This window comes from Vigna umbellata, chromosome 1 (genome assembly GCF_029865625.1).
Source record: "Vigna umbellata cultivar VRB3 chromosome 1, Vumbellata_1.0, whole genome shotgun sequence".
In the NCBI taxonomy this organism is placed as follows: domain Eukaryota; kingdom Viridiplantae; phylum Streptophyta; class Magnoliopsida; order Fabales; family Fabaceae; genus Vigna; species Vigna umbellata.
The window spans coordinates 31,927,714-31,950,331 of record NC_142165.1 but is presented as its reverse complement, the minus strand read 5'-3'; the positions used below and the strand labels follow the sequence as shown (position 1 = coordinate 31,950,331).

At 35.4% G+C, this 22,618-nt stretch overlaps 3 protein-coding genes across 7 annotated transcripts; 1 reads left to right on the top strand and 2 right to left on the bottom strand.

The window, feature by feature from the left end:
- Window positions 1-7,329: 7,329 nt before the first annotated feature.
- LOC148205157 (uncharacterized) lies at window positions 7,330-11,507 on the bottom strand. Of its 5 annotated transcripts, XM_088102879.1 has the most exons (9): window positions 10,145-10,265; window positions 9,867-10,000; window positions 9,674-9,746; window positions 9,521-9,598; window positions 9,033-9,086; window positions 8,706-8,795; window positions 8,088-8,155; window positions 7,850-7,976; window positions 7,330-7,619 (listed from the first exon to the last, which is right to left on the bottom strand). In XM_088102879.1, exons 5-9 carry the CDS (start codon window positions 9,033-9,035, stop codon window positions 7,587-7,589), a joined length of 321 nt encoding a protein of 106 aa, XP_087959005.1. In that variant the 5' UTR covers window positions 9,036-9,086; window positions 9,521-9,598; window positions 9,674-9,746; window positions 9,867-10,000; window positions 10,145-10,265; the 3' UTR covers window positions 7,330-7,586. The 5 variants fall into 5 exon arrangements, 4 of the variants coding, with proteins under 4 accessions (XP_087959005.1, XP_087959003.1, XP_087959002.1 ...); XM_088102877.1 differs by lacking the exons at window positions 9,033-9,086; window positions 10,145-10,265 and adding an exon at window positions 10,649-11,507; XM_088102876.1 differs by lacking the exon at window positions 9,033-9,086.
- Window positions 11,508-13,302: 1,795 nt separating this feature from the next.
- LOC148205156 (rust resistance kinase Lr10-like) lies at window positions 13,303-14,929 on the top strand. Its single transcript, XM_088102875.1, has 2 exons — window positions 13,303-13,589; window positions 13,666-14,929. The coding sequence occupies exons 1-2, from the start codon at window positions 13,370-13,372 to the stop codon at window positions 14,760-14,762; spliced, it is 1,317 nt and encodes a 438-aa protein (XP_087959001.1). The 5' UTR covers window positions 13,303-13,369; the 3' UTR covers window positions 14,763-14,929.
- A 2,547-nt stretch (window positions 14,930-17,476) lies between these two features.
- Window positions 17,477-21,382, bottom strand: LOC148205155 (LEAF RUST 10 DISEASE-RESISTANCE LOCUS RECEPTOR-LIKE PROTEIN KINASE-like 2.3). The gene is made up of 4 exons (XM_088102874.1): window positions 20,470-21,382; window positions 20,016-20,054; window positions 19,142-19,168; window positions 17,477-18,781 (listed from the first exon to the last, which is right to left on the bottom strand). The coding sequence occupies exons 1-4, from the start codon at window positions 21,317-21,319 to the stop codon at window positions 17,523-17,525; spliced, it is 2,175 nt and encodes a 724-aa protein (XP_087959000.1). The 5' UTR covers window positions 21,320-21,382; the 3' UTR covers window positions 17,477-17,522.
- Between the last annotated feature and the right edge of the window lie 1,236 nt (window positions 21,383-22,618).

The following is a 22,618-nucleotide window of genomic DNA, read 5'->3' as shown; positions in this document are numbered from 1 at the left end:
ATATAAAATAAATATTATAGCATTTTCAGTTCCTATTTTTAAGGAACATAAAGTGGTCCATTAAACCATTATTTTATCTTTTTAACTGCATAGAGGTTATGAAGCAGTTACTAATTTTTAAACGTAAAGCCCATTTATTTTGAAACTGTGATGGCTAGATTTTATATAAGGGAATGGGTTACTCTAAGTTTTGATCACTAAGCCTACTCTTTTATTCAGAAAACACACCATCGAGTTTGAGTGAGTTAAGGTTTAGAAAAACAAACTTATTTGTTTTTGGATTACAAAATTGCAATGGCAAGAGGTACGCACATTATTCTTTCATTTTGCTTCCGCTGTTTTTTGATCTGAATGTGCTATTGTGATGTTAATATAACATGTTTAGGTCAATTTTATACTCTGCTATTTTATCATAAGCCAGCAACCTACCCCAATTGATATATTATATATTGTCATAGTCAAAATCCTTACTTCTGTCTTTAGAAAAAAGAATTTTATTAAGGGATTCATTATATATGAATTCATAAACAACAACACATCTTGAACCTTCAACACTAAATGCAATTAATTGCACTACATTTTGATTATGCATTCTTCCAATGGTAGCAACTTCACTAATAAAGTCATGACTGTTACCTTTCGAATTACCTAACTTTTTATTGCCACATAAGTTCCACTCGATAAGTTTCCCTTGAACACAGAGCCATAGCCTCTTCCCTTAACATTTCTTTGAAATCTCTAACCATCTTCTTGATTTCATTGTATGAATATCTAAAAGGCATCAAGTTATTGTGTTGATACTTTTCAATATTTTCATATCACTAGTGCAGAAAGGGCTTTAGACGTCTATTATTTTGGGTTTTTAACGTCTGATTCCGATCCGATGTCTTTTTGGGTGACGTTAATGGGACGTCAGACTCTACAGGTCCGACATCTTTATCAACGTCGGACATGGCATTAACCGACGTCTAAGGGCTCTATAGACATCGAACATGACATTAATCGACGTCTACTGCAACTCGTGTCTTTGGGTAGCGTAGTAGCATCTTCTTCCTTTGCTAGTTTCGTCATAAGAAAAGGTTGGTCTTTTGGACCTCTTATGGCATTTCAACCGAAAATCGAATATGGGTCCTTGCCTAGTTCCATTCCAACCAGCAATGAAAACGAATACGGTGACATGAGAACTAGGCAAGGACCCAGGTTCGATTTTGGGTTCAAATGCTATAAGACATCCAAAAGACACAAGCTTTCCTTACGAGGAAACTAGCAAAGGGAGAATGTGCTACTACGCTACCCAAAGACACGAGAAAAACTACACCAAAACACAACAAAAACTCATTCTAATCGGTTCAAATGGAAGATAATCCATCAAAGAATAATTTAATCAGAGTAAACGTAAGTTTAAACGGTTCAAAAGAGACAAAACGCACCTGGAAATGCAATGTCGCGGAGAGAAAATGCGAGAAGGAAGACGATGAAGTGCGCGTAACCGCGGGTTCGATTTCTGATTTAACAGGAACTAAGACGTCGAACATAGAGGGCAACGACGTCTATTCTCGCCTAGACGTCGGGGCCCTCACTAATATGACGTCCAAAACAACTTTTCACCTACCCTGTCAGGCCATTTAAACGTCGGATGGCAGGATCAGAAGTCTATATGACAGAAAAAACAACTTTTCACCTACCTGTCAGGCATATATACGTCGGTGACAGGGGGCAGGATCAGACGTCTATATGACGGAAAAAAAGAACTTTTCATCTACTTGTCATACATATACACGTCTGTTAGGAGGGGCACCAACGTCTATAATGTTATAGACGTCGGTGCCCCCTTTAACAGACGTCTGTGTGTCCAACTTATTTATGAAAATGCCACCGGTCAATAATTTACGTTAGTTATTTTGTGGTTTGACGTCTACGGGGTGACGTTAAAGGTCAATTCTGCACTAGTGTATATTGATAGATGCCTTTTTCGACATTTGTATATAAAAAATATGACTGGAAAGAATAATGGTAGAGCATAGTTAGTTTCCAATAAAAATATGATGAGAAAGTTAATAACATCAAATATAATAAGCAATATATTTGTTAAAATAAAACATGAACTTGGTTTCTAAAATTTGATACTAACCATCAACTTAGTAACATTAAAAGAAAAGTAAATTTTGTTTCTAATTTGTATCAATAAATTTAGTTCTTAGTATTGCTACATATTAGTCCATTTCATGTCAACATTAGTAATCGTCTAGTGCTAAATTAATTTTTTTAGTTGTCAAAAATAAAATATAAGTATATATTTCTTTTTGTACAAAGGATTAAAATAAAAGGTTATATTTTAGGTATAACATGTTCATATTATACATATTTTTCTTGAATTAGGTTAATACGATGGTACAAAGTGGTAAAAACTGTGACAAGTGCAAGTGAGTGAGTCTACTTATCAAAATATTTGCCCACATAAAATATTTTCAAAGAGGGATCTTCAACTCCCTGATATGAATCGCTGAAGTTTGACCAACTCTCTATCTGTATTTCTACACATCGCAACGAAATTTACAAATATAAAAACGGAAAACTATCTTGTAACAATTTTTTTTTGACAGTGCGATTCCACATCGATCACGCTGTTTTTCCATTAGAAAGTTGTGCAACAACATTCAAAACTTAAAAACGCGGACGTGGACTGACTTTGTTCGTGATCCGTGTCTTTCTGTCTGTCATCACGATCTCTACCCAATAGAAGATAAACCAGTGCAGGAGTGCCCTTACAAGTTGATTCCATATTCATCACGTTGTCCACAGTATAATACTTTTCTCTTTTAAAAGTTGTGCGATGATAATTAAAAGTTAAAACGTAGACTTACGCTGACTTTGACTGCAACAGACAAAAAAGTATGGATAGTGTAAACATAAATTGAAAATGCTCCGAGTTTGGCTCTCTAACATTAGGTTCTTATCGCACTGACTTGAGATGGCAAAGTCCAGCACACTGTCTCTCCATGGCTATGGTATATTGATCACACTAATGCTATTCCATAAGCTCATTCCTATCAAAGGTAGCAGCTATCATGACGACTGCGGGGAATTGTCTTGTGGGCCAAATCAACCACCTATTAGATTTCCCTTCCAACTTGTCAAGGGGATACATGAATGTGCTCATCGTGGCTATTGTCTGTATTGTACTCAAGAAAACAACACCATGCTTTTCCTCCCTACCATAAAACTCCAGGTCGAATACATAGACTACCAAACGTTGCAAATTTACTTGAAGGATCCGAACAATTGCCTTCCAAAAACTCTTCTAAATCATTACAATCCTTTTAATGATTATTACTTTACCGTATCAAGCAGCTGGAGCTTCTTTGACTGTTCTTCAGTTGGGTATAGACAACTCAGAAGTTCATATGGATCGTACCAAGATATGATCTTGTTAGTATTTTGAGGTTGTGAAAGGAGTAGTTGATGTGGTAGAGAAAATGTAGAGATAGTAGAATGTAGAAGTAGTAGTTGGAAGAAGTGTTGTAGTTGTCTTTAGTTGTAGTAGATGTTGGTTCATACAAATGATAGATGTTGGCTACATACATCAAATGGTAGAGTTCATGGGTATTTATAGACCCATAGATTATTCTAGAACATACTAGCCACAACTTATGTGGAATGTTCTAGATTTTTACCTATGTAGAATATTCTTGATTTTTCTTCCTATCTTAGGTTTTTCTAGAATATTCTAGAACTTGTATTACATTTCAATTCTTCTATTTAAGGAGCTTCTACATTCTTCTAGAATTTGCATTACACTTTAATACTCCTCCTTAATGCAAATTCGGTAACTCCAAGCATTGTGCGCAGTAGTTCAAATCTTGGTCTTGGTAATGCCTTCGTAAATATATCTGCAATTTGGTCTTCTGTTGGACAATACTCGAGTCGAATTTGTTTAGTTGTCTCTTCATCTCGAATGAAGTGATATTTAATGGCTATATGTTTTGTTCTTTGATGATGGACTGGATTTTTTGCTATTGCTATTGCCGATTTGTTATCGCAATAGATAATAGTCGGTCCATCTTGTGGTTCACCCATTTCTTCAAGTATTCTTCTTAGCCATATTGCTTGACTTGTGGTTTCAGCAGCTGCTACATACTCTGCTTCTGCTGTTGATTGTGCCACGGTTGCTTGCTTCTTTGATGCCCAAGATAAAATACCCGATCCTAGTGAGAAAGCATATCCTGACGTACTTTTCATGTCATCCATTGATCCTGCCCAATCACTATCTGTGTAGCCAATCATCCTTGAGTTACTCATGGTTTTGTACCATATACCAAACTCCTTTGTGCCTTGTAGATATCTTAAAATTCTTTTTCCTACTCCATAATGAATTTGACTTGGCTTTTGCATGAATCTTGATAGAAGACTTGTAGCATACATAATGTCTGGTCGTGTGGCTGTGAGATAGAGAAGACTTCCAATTAAACTCCTGTAGCACGATGCATCTGCCTCTTGTGCTCCATCATCTTTCTGTAGCTTCTCATTTACCACCAGTGGAGTAGTGACAGGTTTACAACCATTCATCTTGAACTTCTTTAATAGAGCTTCAATATATTTCTTTTGAGAGATAAATATACCTTCCTTTTCTTGTTTCACCTCTATACCGAGGAAATAGTTCATCAAGCCAAGGTCAGTCATTTCAAATGTCTTCATCATGTCTTCTTTAAATTCTATCATCATCTCTATATTGTTTCCTGTATAGATAAGATCATCGACATATATAGAGACAATGAGATGGTACTGACCTTGTGCCTTAATATATAGTGTTGGCTCACTCTTGCTCCTCCTGAATCCTTGATCGATGAAGTATTTATCAATCTTGCTATACCATGCTCGAGGAGCTTGCTTCAGGCCATATAATGCTTTTTTAAGTCTTAGTACTTTGCCTTCATTGCCTTCGTTGATGAAGCCCTGTGGTTGTTCAACATAAATCTCTTCTTCGAGCACCCCATTTAGAAAGGCTGACTTGACATCCAATTGATAGATGTTCCATCCTTTTTGTGCTGCAAGAGCTATTAAAACTCTAATTGTATCTAAGCGAGCAACTGGAGCAAATGTCTCATTGTAGTCTATTCCTGGTTGCTGTGAGTAGCCTTTGGCAACCAATCTTGCTTTATGCTTTTGTATAGTTCCATCAGGATTGAGCTTTGTTTTATATATCCATTTGACTCCAATGATGTCTTTTCCATGAGGGCAATTTACGAGTTCCCAAGTGTTATTCTTCTCAATCATTTTAATCTCTTCTTCCATAGCCTTGACCCATACTTCTTGCTTTGATGCTTCTTCATAACAGTTAGGCTCAATCACGGTCATATTGCAAGTTTCATATATGTCTACCAAAGATCTTACTCTTTTTGGACTAGATTCAGGTGAAGAATCTTGTTGTGCAGGTGGAGAAAGCGTACCTGAATTTTCTTCCTCTTCTTGAGTTTCTTCTTGAGATTGTTGCACTGGAAGTAAAATGTTACTTTTAACAACTTTTTCTTCTTCCCAATTCCAAGAAGCATTTTCATCAACTTCAACATCGCGACTGATGATGAGCTTTTTCGTTTGTAGGTTGTAGACTCGATAGCCTTTTGATTGTGTGCTATATCCCAAGAATATTCCTCGTATAGTTTTGTCTTCAAGCTTGTGCCTCCTTTGATCAGGAACATGTATGTAGCAGATAGACCCAAATACTCGTAGGTGTTTAGCCGATGGCTTTCTCCCACTCCAAGCTTCAATAGGAGTCTTATCTTGGACTGCTTTAGTTGGACATCTGTTTAGAATATAAACTGCAGTGTAAACTGCTTCAGCCCAAAAAGTATTAGGCATACTTTTCTCTTTCAGCATTGATCTTGCCATCTCCATAACTGTGCGATTCTTTCTCTCTGACACGCCATTTTGTTGTGGAGTATATGCGACTGTAAGTTGTCGCTCTATGCCTTCATCTTCACAGAATTTGTCAAACTCGTGAGATGTGTACTCCTTGCCACGATCACTTCTAAGTACTTTTAGCTGTTTTCCACTTTGCTTCTCAACAAGGGCCTTGAATTTCTTGAATACTCCAAAAACTTCTGACTTTGCCTTTAAGAAATAGACCCATGTCATTCTAGAGAAGTCATCGATGAAGAGGATGAAATACCTGTTGTTATGATGTGAAGGTGTTCTCATCGGTCCGCAAACATCGGTATGAATCAACTCCAATAAGTCTTTTGCTCTCCATGCTTTGTCTGTCGAGAATGGTAATCGATGTTGTTTTCCGAGGAGACATCCTTCACATGATTCATTGTTCTCCTTCAAGCATGGAAGATCTCTCATCATGTTTTTCGTATATAGAAGCTTTAAGGCATGTGTGTTAAAGTGGCCAAATCTCCTATGCCAAAGCCATGAGTCATCAACTTCTACCTTCATGGCAATATTAGTTCCAGGTTTGAAGCTTATAGGAAAGCTTCTATTTCTCTTCTCCATTTTTACTTGGCCAATTTCTATCATTTTACTGTCATAAATTTTGCATGTATCTTTCTCAAAATGAAGAGAATATCCATTCTCCATCATTTGGCCAATACTTAAAAGATTTTCTTTAAGATTTGGAACTAGTAAAACGTCTTTGATGAATTTAGTACCTTTCTTTGTCTCCACCATGACAGTTCCTTTGCCTCGAGACTCCACTGTGGTACCATTTCCTAGCCGAACTTTGACATTGACAGATTTATCAATGTCTTTGAAGATACTTTGATCTTTTGCCATGTGATTACTGCATCCACTATCACTACAAGAAAAATTCAAATTACATACAGTCAAAATCCGTATATAATATCAAAAATCCGTATATAACATGATATTACATACGGATTATATACGGTCAAAAATCCGTATATAAAAAAGGTGTAGCTAAATTATATACGGATATATCCGTATATAATTTACATACGGAAAAATCCGTATATAATTTATATACGGAAAAATCCGTATATAAAATCCGTATATAATTATATACAGAAAAATCCGTATATAATTATATAAGAAAAATTTATATATAATTATATACGGAAAAATCCGTATGTAATTTTTTATTTTACAAAAAAAAAAAAAAACTGATTTCTCGTATGCACTCAATAATTAAAAGTTCTATATAGTTGATAAATATCAAATACAGTTGCCAAATTTTCAAATAGTAAGAATTATCTTTTATAAATAGAATTCAAAGAAACAAGTACAACTCTTTTTCTTTAACAAACTCTTGAACAATTACATTAATAAATCTATTATAATGTGTTACCTATTCAACAACACAATTTTAATATATACTCATAATAAACAAACTTATCAATCTAAATCTAAGTTGGCACTATGTCAAAACCATTTACAATGATAAATACCATACTAGACAGTAGTAGATTTATTTAGTTCAGCTAAGACTACAAAAGTATCACTTGCTTCTATTTTTGCTTCTAGAGACTCCATGTACTATGAATATCTTGTCATGCTCATCTTTAGGTTTGTTTGCTTCATGAAAGAAAGAACCTTGATATTCTTCAAAAAAGACATTGTTCTTCATTCTGCTAAGCTGGTTGTATGTTGCTCATCCTCCAACCCTTATAGTGTATAACACCAACCAACATGTTTTCATCACAAAAATATTTAAGGTAACGATTTGCATCCATCATAATATAATGATGACAGTTCATTATGAACTTACAAGATAACTAACAAGCCTAAAACCAATCCAATATCATTTATGAATAATGATTATAGACGTGATCTCAAATTCCATTGACAAATAATTATTATAAACTAAAATCATTGCCTTTATAGTTCAACTTACCTTGGTATGTTGTAGAAGGAGGAAAATAGAAAGAGAAAGGAGGATATGATGATTCAGATGCAGAAAAGAATTACTGAAAGAAGTGCTTCTAAGAAGACTGAAATTGAAACCAAGACTTCCTTGACTTCTGCAAAAAAACCAATAGATGATATAGATGAGATATAAACTTCTCCAAAGCCTCGGTGAGTCGATTCAGTGGTATAAGTTCTGAAAAGTTCTTTTAGTGAGTCTATCTCACCGTGTAAATATCACCACCACTAATAGGAGGCAACGAAGATGTCGAGGCTGATACATCAAACTGCCAATCTAAAAACAAAAGGTCATACAATCTGTAAGTTTTTTTAGTGAACGTAATAAAGTAAAATTTGAACATTTACTACTAATATATAAGAAAACGATTTGTAATATTATAGTATGATAATTATGTAGGTCTGCATAGACAATCAACTATACGGACTTTCTTCACCATAATCAAAATCAAAACAACTTTGACTAAGTCCAAAGCTTTTGTCATAACTAAAATATTTTCTAATATTGCATCTTCACATTATTTATATTTTTAGAGCTAACAAATAATGTAATAACATTTGATCAATAATTAATCAATTATTTAATCACATTAATTTCTAATTTAGTATTCAAACATTAAAATTAATTTCTTTGGCAAATAGTATAATATGTATAACTTACTGGGTTCAAAATCAAACCAGTAACATAAATCAAATTAATAAATTAATTACAATATAAATGTGTAGATAATATTGATTGCAAAGCTGAGAAAAGCTTATATATAAAAAAGTATTAAGTGGAGGGTAAAATATTGGTACATATAAAATGTTAGAATGTAAAATATTACCAAAAAGAAATTTACTTGACTATTTGATGCATTCAAATTCTCCACCAGCTCTACAATCTCAAACCGCTTCATCATTGTAGCATGAAGCACCTGCATTAATAGACAAATTATAAATACTATATAGTTAGAACAGTTAACAGAAAAATGATAAAGCCTTTTTTCTTTTTAATTGATTCTTATTCTTATAGAAATGATTGAAGTGAAACACAATAAGTAAATTTCTTTATAAACACACTAAGTAATCTAAATAGGTTAAATGGTTAAATAGTAGAAACCAAGCTGCCTCTAAAAATAAATAGAAGAAATCAAGGATATCTTTACTCATACCATTCATCATAAATCTAATCCTTCTCATCATAACCAAGGTCTCATCTTTAATTCCTACAAAAATATCAAATTAAATTAATTCCTAAAATGTAATTGAAAGCATTATTTCAAAATTTGTATTTTCTTTTGGTTTAAATCTTGAAAAACTTTAAAGTATCAAAGTATACTTGTATATGATATATTTTTAATTTATTTACAATTGACATTATAATTACATAGAAGTTATAATTAGATGACATTTTTAATTTATTTACAATCAATCCATATTTCAATTGTTTCTAAAAACGTGCCTCCAAACAATTAATCCTTATTTCAATTAGCTTAAGCATTAAATTGCTTTTAAAAGAAATGCCTCCAATCAATTAAGTGCATACCATAGTTGGAATAAACCAGTGTATTTTCTCCTGCATAACATATTTTCTTTTACTAGTATAAACAAGAAACGTGGAACAAAGAAGACAACAGAGCTCATTCAGGTTTGAACATACCCTGACACCACCAATTTCCTGAACTGAAACAGAATCCACATATCCAAGATCATTTGCATTCGGTTGGCTGAGTTTCAACTATAGCAGGAAAATAAAATTGATTAGACGGAAAGCATAAAACATTTTCATAACCAAATAAGCAAAAACACAAACCATAGCAACAGAACCAGTTGTTCTGCAAAATCGTCATAGTTCAAACTTTGAGCTGATTTTCAGAACCATAAGCCTATATGCAATAATATTTAAGTTAGAAAACAATCTAGACTTGAATACTTATAATGTTCATATTAATTCAATAGCGAGAAACAACTAAAACCATCCATAAGGGATAAAAGACTTCACACACTCTTAACGGTCACAGAAATGCAAAGCCATCTCTCCAACTACTCCTCCATTGACAATCACTTTGGCACTAGAATCTGCTACTGCCTTCATGAGCTCCTCTATTTTAGCCTCTTCAATTTTTGAATAATTTTCCAGCTATATAAATAAAAAAGAAGAGAGAAAATTCATTTAGCAAAGCATCAAATAATATAGGAAAACAAAACATTAGAAAAATTAGGGTCTATAAAATCCCAAGGATAGCGGTGCAGCCTAAGGTATAATAACTATCGAAGCACATACGGTTGGACCAGCAAGCAAAGATGTTCTTGAATCCACAATAGCAGCACAACCACCCTCACAAAGAACCTAAAAGAACATTGATATGTTTCAGAATTTAACGCACATTAATCAAAGCATATGCAACAAATAGGAGAAAAAGAATCTCATTTCACAAACATTGATGTAAAGATATAGTTTTTTGACCCTGCATTTCTTGAAAATAAATTCAAGTATTAGGAAGTAAAAAATTCAGTCTAGATTCACTCCTTATACCATATTCCAAAGCATCTTAACCACTCAATGACTCCACTAGTAAATCCCAAAATAGAAGTTTTTATTGTCGAGGAACAATAAAATCAGCTGTAGAAGCACCCCCAATGAAAAACTCTCCAATTTCAATCTGCAAAAGATAACTTTCATGCTCAAGAATTTTCTGGTGTGAATACATACATACAACATACATACATATATGTGTCTGTGTATTTAAAAGGAATTCCTAATCAAATAAATTGTGTTTTTGCTAACCTGCCAGTAACCTTTTTTAGTAACTGGAATATAAGTGTGGTCTCCTTTAAAGTGCTTTAGGTTAACACCACCGAAAACCATTTCACCACCTTTTTTCGCATTTGGATCCCCATTCAACAAAAAGGAAAACACCTTCTCACTGATAAGATTTTGCTCTACCATTTTGTACCTGTGATCTTGCATTTGCGACTCATTCAATAATATTCTCAATCACCAAACACATAAAACAAAACATACCTTAAAAGCCCTCTGAATCTTCCCTAAATGCAACACCCCCTAAACGCAACACCGGTAGCACAATGAAGATCTCCTAAAGATGCATCACAAGAATCCCATAAAGCTTAACAAAAAGTGGTGGACAGAAACCTTCTTCTTTGCATAAAAAAGTGGTCGCCGGACACATTAAACTTGACCAGAGTAGCTTCCTTGTCGAGGCGCAAGAAGCAGTTGCGGCGGCCGCGGACGAGGTTGATGATGGTGAGGCAGTTGTCACAAGCAACGTGAGGGCGCACTCACCGAACGGTTCAGGGCAAGGTCGTTGATAGCGGCGTGGCAGTGGAAGAAAAGCGTAGTAAGATGGACGAAGCCGTCCGCGTAAAAAATGGTGAGAGAGCAAGCGACGTTGGCGGAGATGAGGTTGCGGGGGAACGGAAGATTGGTAGGGGCGTAGAAGGAGAAGGCGGTGACAAAGGCAGAGTGTTGGTGGAGGGAACTGAGGGAGGAGGCGGTGGAGAGGTCGTAGAGATGGATGGTGTCGTCGTCACACTCCTCGCTCTTCTTCCTAAAACCCTAGGTTTTTTAACACTGAGACAAATGAAAGAAGCTTGGAGACAAATGAAAGAAGCATGGAGGAAAAACAGAAAAACGAAAACCTATCCTTTTAGTTTTACTTTTTATTAATTTGTAATAATTCATTTTAAAATTCCATAAGTAATATTAGAAGGTATTACATGCCAATTTTAAATGGTTACACATGGATTATATCTTCAGGTAATCTTTCCGTCTAACGCGTCAACATTACATATTTTATATACATAAAAAAAATCCGTATATAAAATCGGTATTTAACTCCTTTTTTGTGATCCGTATATAAAATCTGTATGTAATACTTATATTACATACGGATCAAAATCCGTATGTAAATATCAGTAGGTAATTCTCATTTTTCTTGTAGTGTATCCAAGTACCAACTTCCTTCTCTACCAGAAGATTCTTGATTAGCGTAGAATAAGAGTTTCTCTTGATTATCTTCTTCCGCAAAGTTTGTTTGATACTTATTTTTATTACGACAATACTTTTCTACGTGACCAAATTTCTTGCAATAGTGGCATTGAGGTTTTCCATGATGCCAACAATCTTTTTCCAAGTGACTTGTCTTTTTACATATGCCACATGGAGGATATTTTTCTTGACGAGTCTTCGAGAAGCTTCTAGGATTTTCTTTATTTCTAGAAATTTCTTCTCTACTTTTATTTCCTTCATATTCTTTATTCTGAGACCGTAATTTTAGTTTTGATTGAAAGGCATTTTCAACCGAGTCTTCTTCATGCCTTTTCAATCTTTGTTCATAAGCTTCAAGAGAGCCCATTAGTTGTGTGACTGACAATGTAGCCAAATCTTTTGTTTGTTCAATCGCGGTTGCGATTGCATCATACTTTTGGGGAATAGAAATTAAAATTTTCTCAACGATCTTTTTGTCAAGAATATTTTCCCCATAGGCTCTCATCTGACTAACTATTTCTTTTATTCTAGAATAGTAGTCTTTAATGGTCTCAGATTCTTTCATTCTTAATAATTCAAACTCTCGTCTTAGAGAATGAAGTTTAATATTGCGTACCTCGTCACTTCCTTGAAACTCCTCTTGTATTGTATTCCAAGCTTGTTTTGCACTTGTGGCACCAATTATCCTTGGAAAAATTGTCTCATCAACTGCTTGTTGAAGAACAAATAAAGCCCTTGAATCCTTCTGCTTGTTTTCTTTCAACTCCTTCTTTTGAGCTGCAGTAAGAGTAGAGGTGTCTTCTGGAATATTGAATCCCTCTTCTATGATATCCCATAAATCTTGAGAGCGGAAGAATGTCTTCATTTTGACACTCCAAAAATCATAATTTTCTCCTTTGAAAATAGGTACTGGAATTGATGATGTTTGATTAGTAGTAGCCATGTGTTGAGAATATATTTGGAAGTAGTAGAATGAGTTATAGTTTTGTTTGAGGTAGTTGAAAATTTTATCTACGCCCAGTAGATGACCGAACGTAGCTCTGGTACCACTGTTAGTATTTTGAGGTTGTGAAAGGAGTAGTTGATGTGGTAGAGAAAATGTAGAGATAGTAGAATGTAGAAGTAGTAGTTGGAAGAAGTGTTGTAGTTGTCTTTAGTTGTAGTAGATGTTGGTTCATACAAATGATAGATGTTGGCTACATACATCAAATGGTAGAGTTCATGGGTATTTATAGACTCATAGATTATTCTAGAACATACTAGCCACAACTTATGTGGAATGTTCTAGATTTTTACCTATGTAGAATATTCTTGATTTTTCTTCCTATCTTAGGTTTTTCTAGAATATTCTAGAACTTGTATTACATTTCAATTCTTCTATTTAAGGAGCTTCTACATTCTTCTAGAATTTGCATTACACTTTAATAGATCTCCTGTCCGATTTACGTCACTGATTCTCAGGAAAGTGTCTTGGAATGGGACCTGACATTCTGTTCTAAGATGTTCGACGTCACTGCACCTTTTTCGGCATTCGACATACTCCAGAATCAGTTAAAATTGACGTGGTCCAAACCAGCTTGTACTGCGTGCGAAGCGCAAGGCAAAAGATGTAAATGGAAGAACAACAGCACCGAAGTTATCGAATGTTTTGATTGCTATAACCAAAGGGGCCTCCAGAAAAGAATCACGGATTTGAGATCTTTTATTGTTTCTACTACAGGTGAGATCAGATTCTTGCTCACTACTTCACTAAACTTTTTCATTTCTCTCACTCTTTTTAATCAAGTCTCCTACAGTTATCGTAGGTTCAGTTCTTTTGGGCCTGCTGGTCATTGTGGCTTTTAAGAGTTTCCATTATTTTAGAAAGAAGGAAGAAGACCAAGCAAGAGTGGACAAGTTCTTAGAGGATTACAGAGCAGAAAAGCCTACAAGGTTTACGTACGCAGATGTCAAGAGAATCACCGGTGGTTTTAAAGAAAAACTAGGGGAAGGAGCTCACGGAGCTGTTTTCAGAGGAAAACTTTCGAATGAGATTCTCGTGGCTGTGAAGATCATCAATAATAGTGATGGAGATGGGAATGAGTTCATCAATGAAGTTGGAATTATGGGAAAAATCCACCACATCAACGTGATTCGTTTGCTAGGCTTTTGCGCCGAAGGAATCCATCGTGCTCTTGTCTACAATTTGTTTCCAAAGGGTTCGCTACAAAGCTTCATATTTCCACCCGATGACAAGGACCATTTCCTTGGCTGGGAGAAGATGCAACACATTGCTCTTGGTATAGCTAAAGGGATTGAGTATCTCCATCAAGGTTGTAATAATCCCATTGTTCACTTTGACATAAATCCTCGCAATGTGTTGCTTGATGACAACTTCACTCCAAAGATTTCTGATTTTGGATTAGCCAAATTGTGTTCCAAGAATCCAAGTTTGGTGTCCATGACAGCTGCTAGGGGAACCTTGGGATACATTGCACCGGAAGTTTTCTCCAGGAACTTCGGAAATGTGTCTTACAAGTCAGATATTTACAGTTATGGAATGTTGTTGCTGGAAATGGTTGGAGGAAGGAAGAATGTAGACATGTCATCCCCGCAAAATATCCATATTCTATATCCAGATTGGATCCATAATCTGGTTGATGGAGACATACATATCCAAGTTGAGGATGAAGACCATGTTAAAATTGCGAAGAAGTTGGCTATTGTTGGACTTTGGTGCATTCAGTGGCAGCCAGTGAACCGCCCATCCATGAAATCTGTTATACAAATGCTAGAAACTAAAGAGGTAGACCAGTTAACTGTGCCTCCTAATCCATTTCACTCAACCACTTCAGCTACTGCCAGTCTCAATTCAACAAGAAGACCTTTGGAGTTGGAAGCAATTCAAGAGTAAGAGAATAGTTATGACTTGTTACATTGACAAATATGTACATTGCTGATTTATTCTCATACGGAGGAAATGAGTATTTTAAGTTGTAGATGAAGTAACAGCTGTATTTTACCCTATAGAAAAAGTAACAGTTGTAATTTACATGATCTATCAAATACGAAGGTGAAAAAGACAAATAACTATTTTTTTAAAACGGAAAAGAACTTCATAGTGGATCGGACAAGATAGCAGTCGAGTAGAGGTAAAGAGGTAGTCAATACTATTGATGAGTGATCAATGTGCCATTAATGACTATTAAGAGGTAGATTAATAGGTCTTATTCTTTTAAACTCTATGAGTAGAGGTTTAATTTGGGGTAAGACACACTTTTCATATTTTAATTACTTTAGACCTTCAGAAAAAAGATATCTGACTTGAGCGTCAGAGTATCTTCTGTAGGTCACCCCTTTCAAACCGATCGGTCATCTGGAGTAGAGAGAGGAGCAATTGTTCGTCAAGACAAGAGAGTTTAGGATCCATCATCGTCTTAATCCAGCAGAAACATTTTGGCGCCCACCGTGGGGCCGAGGATAGCAGAACAAACCCAGTCGAGAACATAAGGATGACAGGACAATCAGACTCATTGGCGTTAGTTAAGGAGATGCAAAGGCAGATGCAAGCCATGCAAGAAGAGATTTTGACCTTTCGAGCAGAGCGTGCTGCAGGGCAGATGGATCAATCAAATCAGCAGTCGGTGGTACCCACCCATGCTCCTACAGTGGAGCTTGCTCAAACTGAGCCCGAGGGAACTGCACAAGAGGAAAACAGTTACAGGACCCATACGGTGCGCTCGACTAATGCTGGACGGGCCTGTGCGCTTCACCCGTTCACAGTGGCTATTATGGAAGAGCCTATGTCGGAGAAGATGCCTCTAGCTCTTGACAAATACGATGGATCGGGGGATCCGAAAGAGCATCTGAGATTGTTTGTGGACGCTATGACGATATATTCGCCAAATGACTTCGTTTGGTGAGGGTATTCTCCTTATCCCTTAAAGGAGAGGCTCTAGCATCGTTTCGTTCTCTTCACCCTTAGACCGTAGACGATTTTGGTACGTTGAGAATTTTGTTTGAACAGCACTTTGCTTCTAGCCGGGGACAAACCTTAACTTATATGGAGCTAACGAAGATTAGACAAAGAAAAGATGAAAGCATGAGGAATTTTATTGACCGATACAATCAGGCAGCGCGACAAGTAAAAGATGTTGGCAAAACTTTCATCATGAGCACCTTGGCCACAACCTTAAAGCCTTGTTCCTTTGCGAACAACTTGTTCGCGCGACCACCTTTAACCTTGGGAGAAATGCAGGAGAGGGCTGTTGAGTTCATCCGGATTGAGGAGTTGCGTGCTGTCCAGAAAAGACACATTGAGGACAATGCTTCATCCTCAACAGGTTAAGAGTGAAAGGAGGGCAAAGACGCGTTCATTCCGGACGAATGCCATAAGGGTAACAAGTATAGAGATGGTCCGAAAGGACCCATATTTAATCAGTACACCCCTCTAACGCACCGAGAGCAAGAGTTCTAGAGGAAGCTTTGGCGCTGATCTCCTCCCCCGTTGAAGAAAAAACCAATGCCTAAGAATGCGGATGGTAGTAAGAACTGCCTCTATCATTAGAATATGGGGCATACCACTGAAGAGTGCACTTCGAGACAAGATTGATGAGTTGTTAAGAGCAGGGCTCTTAAGAAAGTATGTGAGAAACGAGCGGGGGGAAAGAAGCTCGCAACGAAGAGGAAGATCTGGACAGTACGACCGTAGAGATGAGCGTCGATCTGAGCGTCGCAGCAGAAGTTGAAGTCAAGATCCACAGTTGCGCGATCACACTAATACAATCTCTGGAGGCTTTGCTGGAGAAGGGTCAACAACCTCGTCGAGAAAGAGGCATTTGAGAGATTTGAAAAGTATGCATAGGGTGGACGTCAAGAAACGCTCGATGCCACCAATCACGTTTTCGGACAAGGATTTTCATGTTCCTGACCCTAAGTAGGATGATCCTATGGTGATAATCGTTGTTATCACTCGGTACAACGTGGGCAAAGTTTTTCTTACTTTTTAAATAAATTTTTCTATTATAGGTATCTTCATTGACATCATGAAGGCAATGAAGACACTTTTGTTGCAAAATCATTAAGGTCCATTGACTTCACAATTTTCCATATTTCAACCATCTCCGGTAGTAATTGCAAAATTTATTTGTATGACTTTTTTTATTAAATATATTACAGATTAATTATTATGTTATATTGTAGGTATTTGATCAAAATTTATTTGTATGACTTATGAAGTAAGTTATTACATATACTTACTAAATTAAATTGATCAAAATAACTTATTTGTTAAATAAATTAATAGCTAGCTTTGATCTAATAAACATATTCAAAAACAATTTTTCTAATGTAAGAAAACTTCATGTGAAGCCACATTTCTTGAAGGATAAGTATTTATATTATTGGAAAATAATATACGTTTTAGAGACATGATTTATCATAATAGCACAACCTGCACTAACAAGAGGTAACAGAGACATCACGGTTTGTCTGCTCTTAAAATATGTGAATGAGTACGGAGATTGAAGTAGAAATTTGAACAAAATTTTATAGTTAGAAACCAATTTTTCAACTTATAAAAACAAGGAAAGGTAATATATTCAAATGACATACTATAGATGAGGAAATGTTCAATATAATAAGGTAGATGAAAATAAATAACCATCGTACAAAATCAACTACTATTCTTTATTGTAGGATTTATTGAAATTTTGGTAGAATAACTAGAAGAACTAACAAATTCACTTACAATTGTTTGTTCGGAGTATTCACTAGCTTCATATGGATATAAAGAAAAATTTGGAGGGATTTCCAAGTTTTCCATCTTTTCTTCAAGCATTTCTACCACTTTGTTCATGGAGGGACGATCATTTGGATTCATTTGTATACACCAAAGTGCAACTATCATCATTTTCTTTGCTATTTTCTTTTCCTCCTCTGTGATATCTTTCATTTCTATATCCTTCTCTTCTCTTATGTTTTCATAAACCCAAGAAGGAAAGAAAATTTGACTTGAATGCTCGGCATGGGAATTTAAGTTTTTCCTTCTGCTTGCCATTTCCATCAAAAGCATCCCAAAACTATAAACATCAGACTTATGGGATATTCTTCCAATGTTTTTATAAAACAATTCTGGAGCCATATATCCAATTGTTCCTCCCACTGCTGTCATGGTGTCAATGCTATTATCTACCGGATATAGTTTAGCCAATCCAAAATCAGAGACCTTTGGAATGAAATTATCATCTAGTAGAATATTGTGGGGCTTTATATCAAAATGCAGAATTTGCATCTCACATCCATGGTGGAGATAAGCAATCCCACGAGCTATCCCGATTGATATATGATATATTTTGTTATAATCAAAATCTATAGTTTTATCTTTTGAAAAAATAATTTTATCAAGAGATCCATTGGACATGAATTCATAAACAAGAGCACGTCTTGAACCTTCAACACAAAATCCAATTAATTGTACCACGTTTTGATGATGAATTCTTCCAATAGTTGCAACTTCACTTATAAAATCATGTCCATTGCCTTTTGATTTATCCATCATTTTTATTGCCACGCAAGTTCCACTAGATAGCTTTCCCTTGAACACTGAGCCATAACCACCTTCACCCAATTTTTCTTTGAAAACTTTAACCATCTTCTTGATTTCCTTATATGAGTATCTAATAGGCATCAAGTTACTGTGTTCTAGATAATTTTCAATATTTTCATACATTGACAAATGCCTTTTCCGCCATTTGTATATCAGAAGCACAATAAGTAATGTCACCCCAAACAAAATCCTGACTAGCAAGAATAATGGTAGACCAAAGCTTCCAATCATCCATGATACTGATTCAAAGTTGATCCATGATACTGATTCAAAGTTGAAGATGTATACTTCAAATCTTAGGTTTCCTTTGATAGTTTGAAACAGTCCTAAAAGTCAAATCAGAAATATAGTTGTGAAGAAAGAAAGATGTAAGTGGAATAACATAAATATAGCTTCCTGAATTTGTCTATTCTAAAGTGAGAAGAGTGCATGCTAAAAGGTAAAGTATAATAATTATATAAATAATTTTAAAGTTTGTTATATGAGCATTGGATTTTATAATAATTTTCAATTGTTGATTTTTAATCAATTAGTACACTTTATTTCTAAAGTGCACAAATAGTGTGAAATCTAGTTTCCTAAGATTCAAAGTTTCTTTAGATGTATACAAACTATTATAATAAATGTTTTAGTATAAAAGCATGTGACTAATATTATTTTCAGTGTAAAGAAGTTGGAAAACACACCTGCCCCAACATAAGTCACAAAATAATCTGCAAGAAAAGCAAACTTGAATAAGTAAATAGCGTGAAAAAGATATCTTTGATAAGAAAGTTAGTTAACAAGAGAAACAATAAGTAATACATTTGTTAAAATAAAACATGAATTTGGTTTCCAAAATTTGATAGTAGACGACAATTTAATAATAATAATAATAATAATAATAATAATAATAATAATAATAATAATAATAATAATAATAATAACAACAACATTAAAAAAAGTAAATTTTCTTTCTAACTTAATCAATAAATTTAGTTATTATGGTTCTACATTTTGTAAATTTCATGTCTTCATTGGTGTTCGTTTAGTGCTAAATTAATATTTAGATGTAAAAAATAATGTATAAATATATTTTTTGTTGTATAAAGGGTTAAAATGAAAGGTTATGTTTATTTTAGGTAACTGTTTTATATTTGACATTGTTAAATTAGGTTAATACGATACTATTATAATTTAAAATTTTGACAAGTCAATTATTGTACTGAATTATTTAAAAAAAAATTATATTTTTATATACAGATATTTTTCATATTTATTTGACCTTATTCTATTTTATTTATTTTTTAAAAAATATAAATTTTTTTTGTAATTATATTATTCTTGTAATTTATATTAAATATATGTAATCCTGTGTCATTCTATCATTATTTATTTTAAAATATATTATTATTTTTAGTAATATTTTATTACATGATTAATAAATATCAAATTATATATATATTTTTAGAGTTAATAAATTATCGTAAAGAATATGGTTAAATATAGTAATAACACGTAAAAATCAATTGATATGGTCATAAGCAAAGCGCAGGTAAATTAAGATGACACTATTCTTACATGCTCCATTAGCTATCCTCTGTAACCATGTCGATTTTCCTGAAAGTGAAAGAAAATATGATTTTCAGAATTCCTTTTATCACTCCCAGACGAAGAATATTGCATCAGGACCTAAGGTTATATACCCTTTAACAACTTTTAAAATTTACTATTATTTAAAGCTGTTAAAGCGTATATATCTTCAATGTTCTTGTAAAGCATAAAAAAAACTAATTTAATGAATAGAATGACGTATTAATCATAGAAAATATATAAATGTAGACATGGGAAGCTTTGCATGGAAAATTAGTGTTAACAAAAGACAGATGGTTTTGCTGATCATTGGTAAATAAATAGTTATCACGTATAATGAGAATTGAAGAAATTTAAATATTGAAAAAAAAGTTAAAGAAGATGATATATAAGGTTTCGTTTGATTAAAATATTAATTTAACTTGCATTTGAACAACTTTACCACAGTCAGTTAGCAGTGATGACAATATATTGCAGGAGAGCGAGCATTGAAGCTTGAGGGTGGAAGAGTCCATATAGCACTCGCCCCCATAATATGAGTTTCCACATCGATCATCACAGGCGAAATGCAACCACGACATCTCAAATCCATAAAGTAGCGCCGTATTCATCACAGTGTAGGAATATTCATTTTCGTCCAAACCCCACCAAGACGTCGGAGAAACCAGCTTTATACGACAACCAACTTCAAAGCTCGCTGCTGTTAAGTTACCGGCGAAGGCATACATATACCCCTTTGACTCCCACTTCACACACGGAGTAGTATTCACGTACCTATGATTCTCACTCACTGGATGGCTGCAATTCAGGTAGATTATGTGCTTGAAAAGACTCTTCTCGTAAAAACCAATAACTTCAGAGAATTGGGATTGAGTGACTCGGTATGGATCCACGTTGTGAGCAAGATAAGTATCAAGATAAGTATCACTGAAATTGGATTGAGACAGGAAATAGCGTGGAAGGGAGGAGCAACTTGGTTCTTCAACTCCCGGATCAACCACTCGGATTGTGAAATTATCGTAGTTGATTGCCTGCACATGATATTTTTTCCCGTACAAATTTAACACCGTAACATTATTTTCACAGTTCAGTTCGTACCTTCTGTCGCCGCAATGTATTGGGTCACCTTTCAATCGAAATGGGCGACTTATGTTTGCGATTTTCCCACAGAAAGAAGGGAGACAGTCTGTAGCATGCTCTTGCTCTTTCGTAGCACATACCTGTTGGACTAGAAACAGCAAGAACATCACCAATAACACCATCTCTCTCCATATCACCATGGTTGGAGACATTAAGACTTGGATCACATAGGATTATCTGTGTGGCAATATTTAAAAGTTTAAACGCAGACTTGTATTTTTGACCAAGTTTCTATCTGAATTTCTACACCTGCGAAGAAATCAACAAATATAAAAACTAAAGTGCGATTCCACATCGATCACGCTGTTTTCCCTTTAAAAAGTTGTGCAATAACATTCAAAAGTTAAAACGCGGGCTTGGACTAACTTCGACCGTGATCTGTCTCTTCCTGTATGTGATCACGCTCTCTTCCCAAAAGAAACGAAACCACACGCATAAGTCACCTTCACTAGTAAAAATTTCCGATTTAAACGCGCCATATATGCCTCGGTTATGAGAAAACCGAAGCATATAACAGTTTATACCTCGGTTGCAACAGAGCCCGAAGCGGAATCCGCATACTGCCTCGGTTAAGACAAGGCCGAAGCATATACCTCTGCACAGCCCTGACATTTCTGTCCGATAAGACATTTGACTTTTGATAAGCCTCTATTGCCTCGGTTCTGCCACGCAACCGAAGCCTAAAACTCTGCTCCTTGCACCTGCTACACGGCACCCTGACATTTCTGTCAGGCTCTACTGCTTCGGTTCAGAAGGGACCGAGGTCGTTGGGCATAGCTACGACATCGGTTTTTGAGGCACCCGGTGCCTAAACCAGCATCTATTACTTCAGTTCAGAAGGGACCGAGGTCGTTGGGCGTAGCTACGGCATCGGTTTGGTAAGTGACCGAAGCTTAAACCCCTTCTGGTAACTGAAAATTCAGAACGCCTACCTACTGCTTCGGTTTCGTAGGCAACCGGTGCCTAAACCAGCACCTATTGCATCGTGTGTTTAAGTAACCGAGGTAGTAGCTCTTATTCATCAACCAAATCAGACAACTTCTTCTTCCTCGTATTCATTTTGTTTTCTGTCGCCGCGCCACCGCTTCACCGCTTCCAGTTCTCTCGCCTGCGTCCTGCTTTCGCCGTCTCGCCATTGGTGCCTCGCCGGTTTCTGCCACTGCTGCTGCCATTGGTGCCTCGTCGGTCTCCGTCACTGTTGCTGTCATTGGTGCGTCGCCGGTCTCCGCCACTGCTGTTGCCAGTGGTCTCACATTTGTGGTGGTGACTCTCACATTTGAAGTCTTGGATTAGTTTTGTTAGCAGGTGTTTGTTGCTGTTTCGTTCTTTATGATTAATTTTATTTTGATTGCTGTATTAAACTGCTGATAATTTTGTTGAGTTATTCTGTCCTTGATTTGGTACGCAATGTGTTGATTCTGATGTTAAGTGTTTTGCAGCTTGTTCGGAGC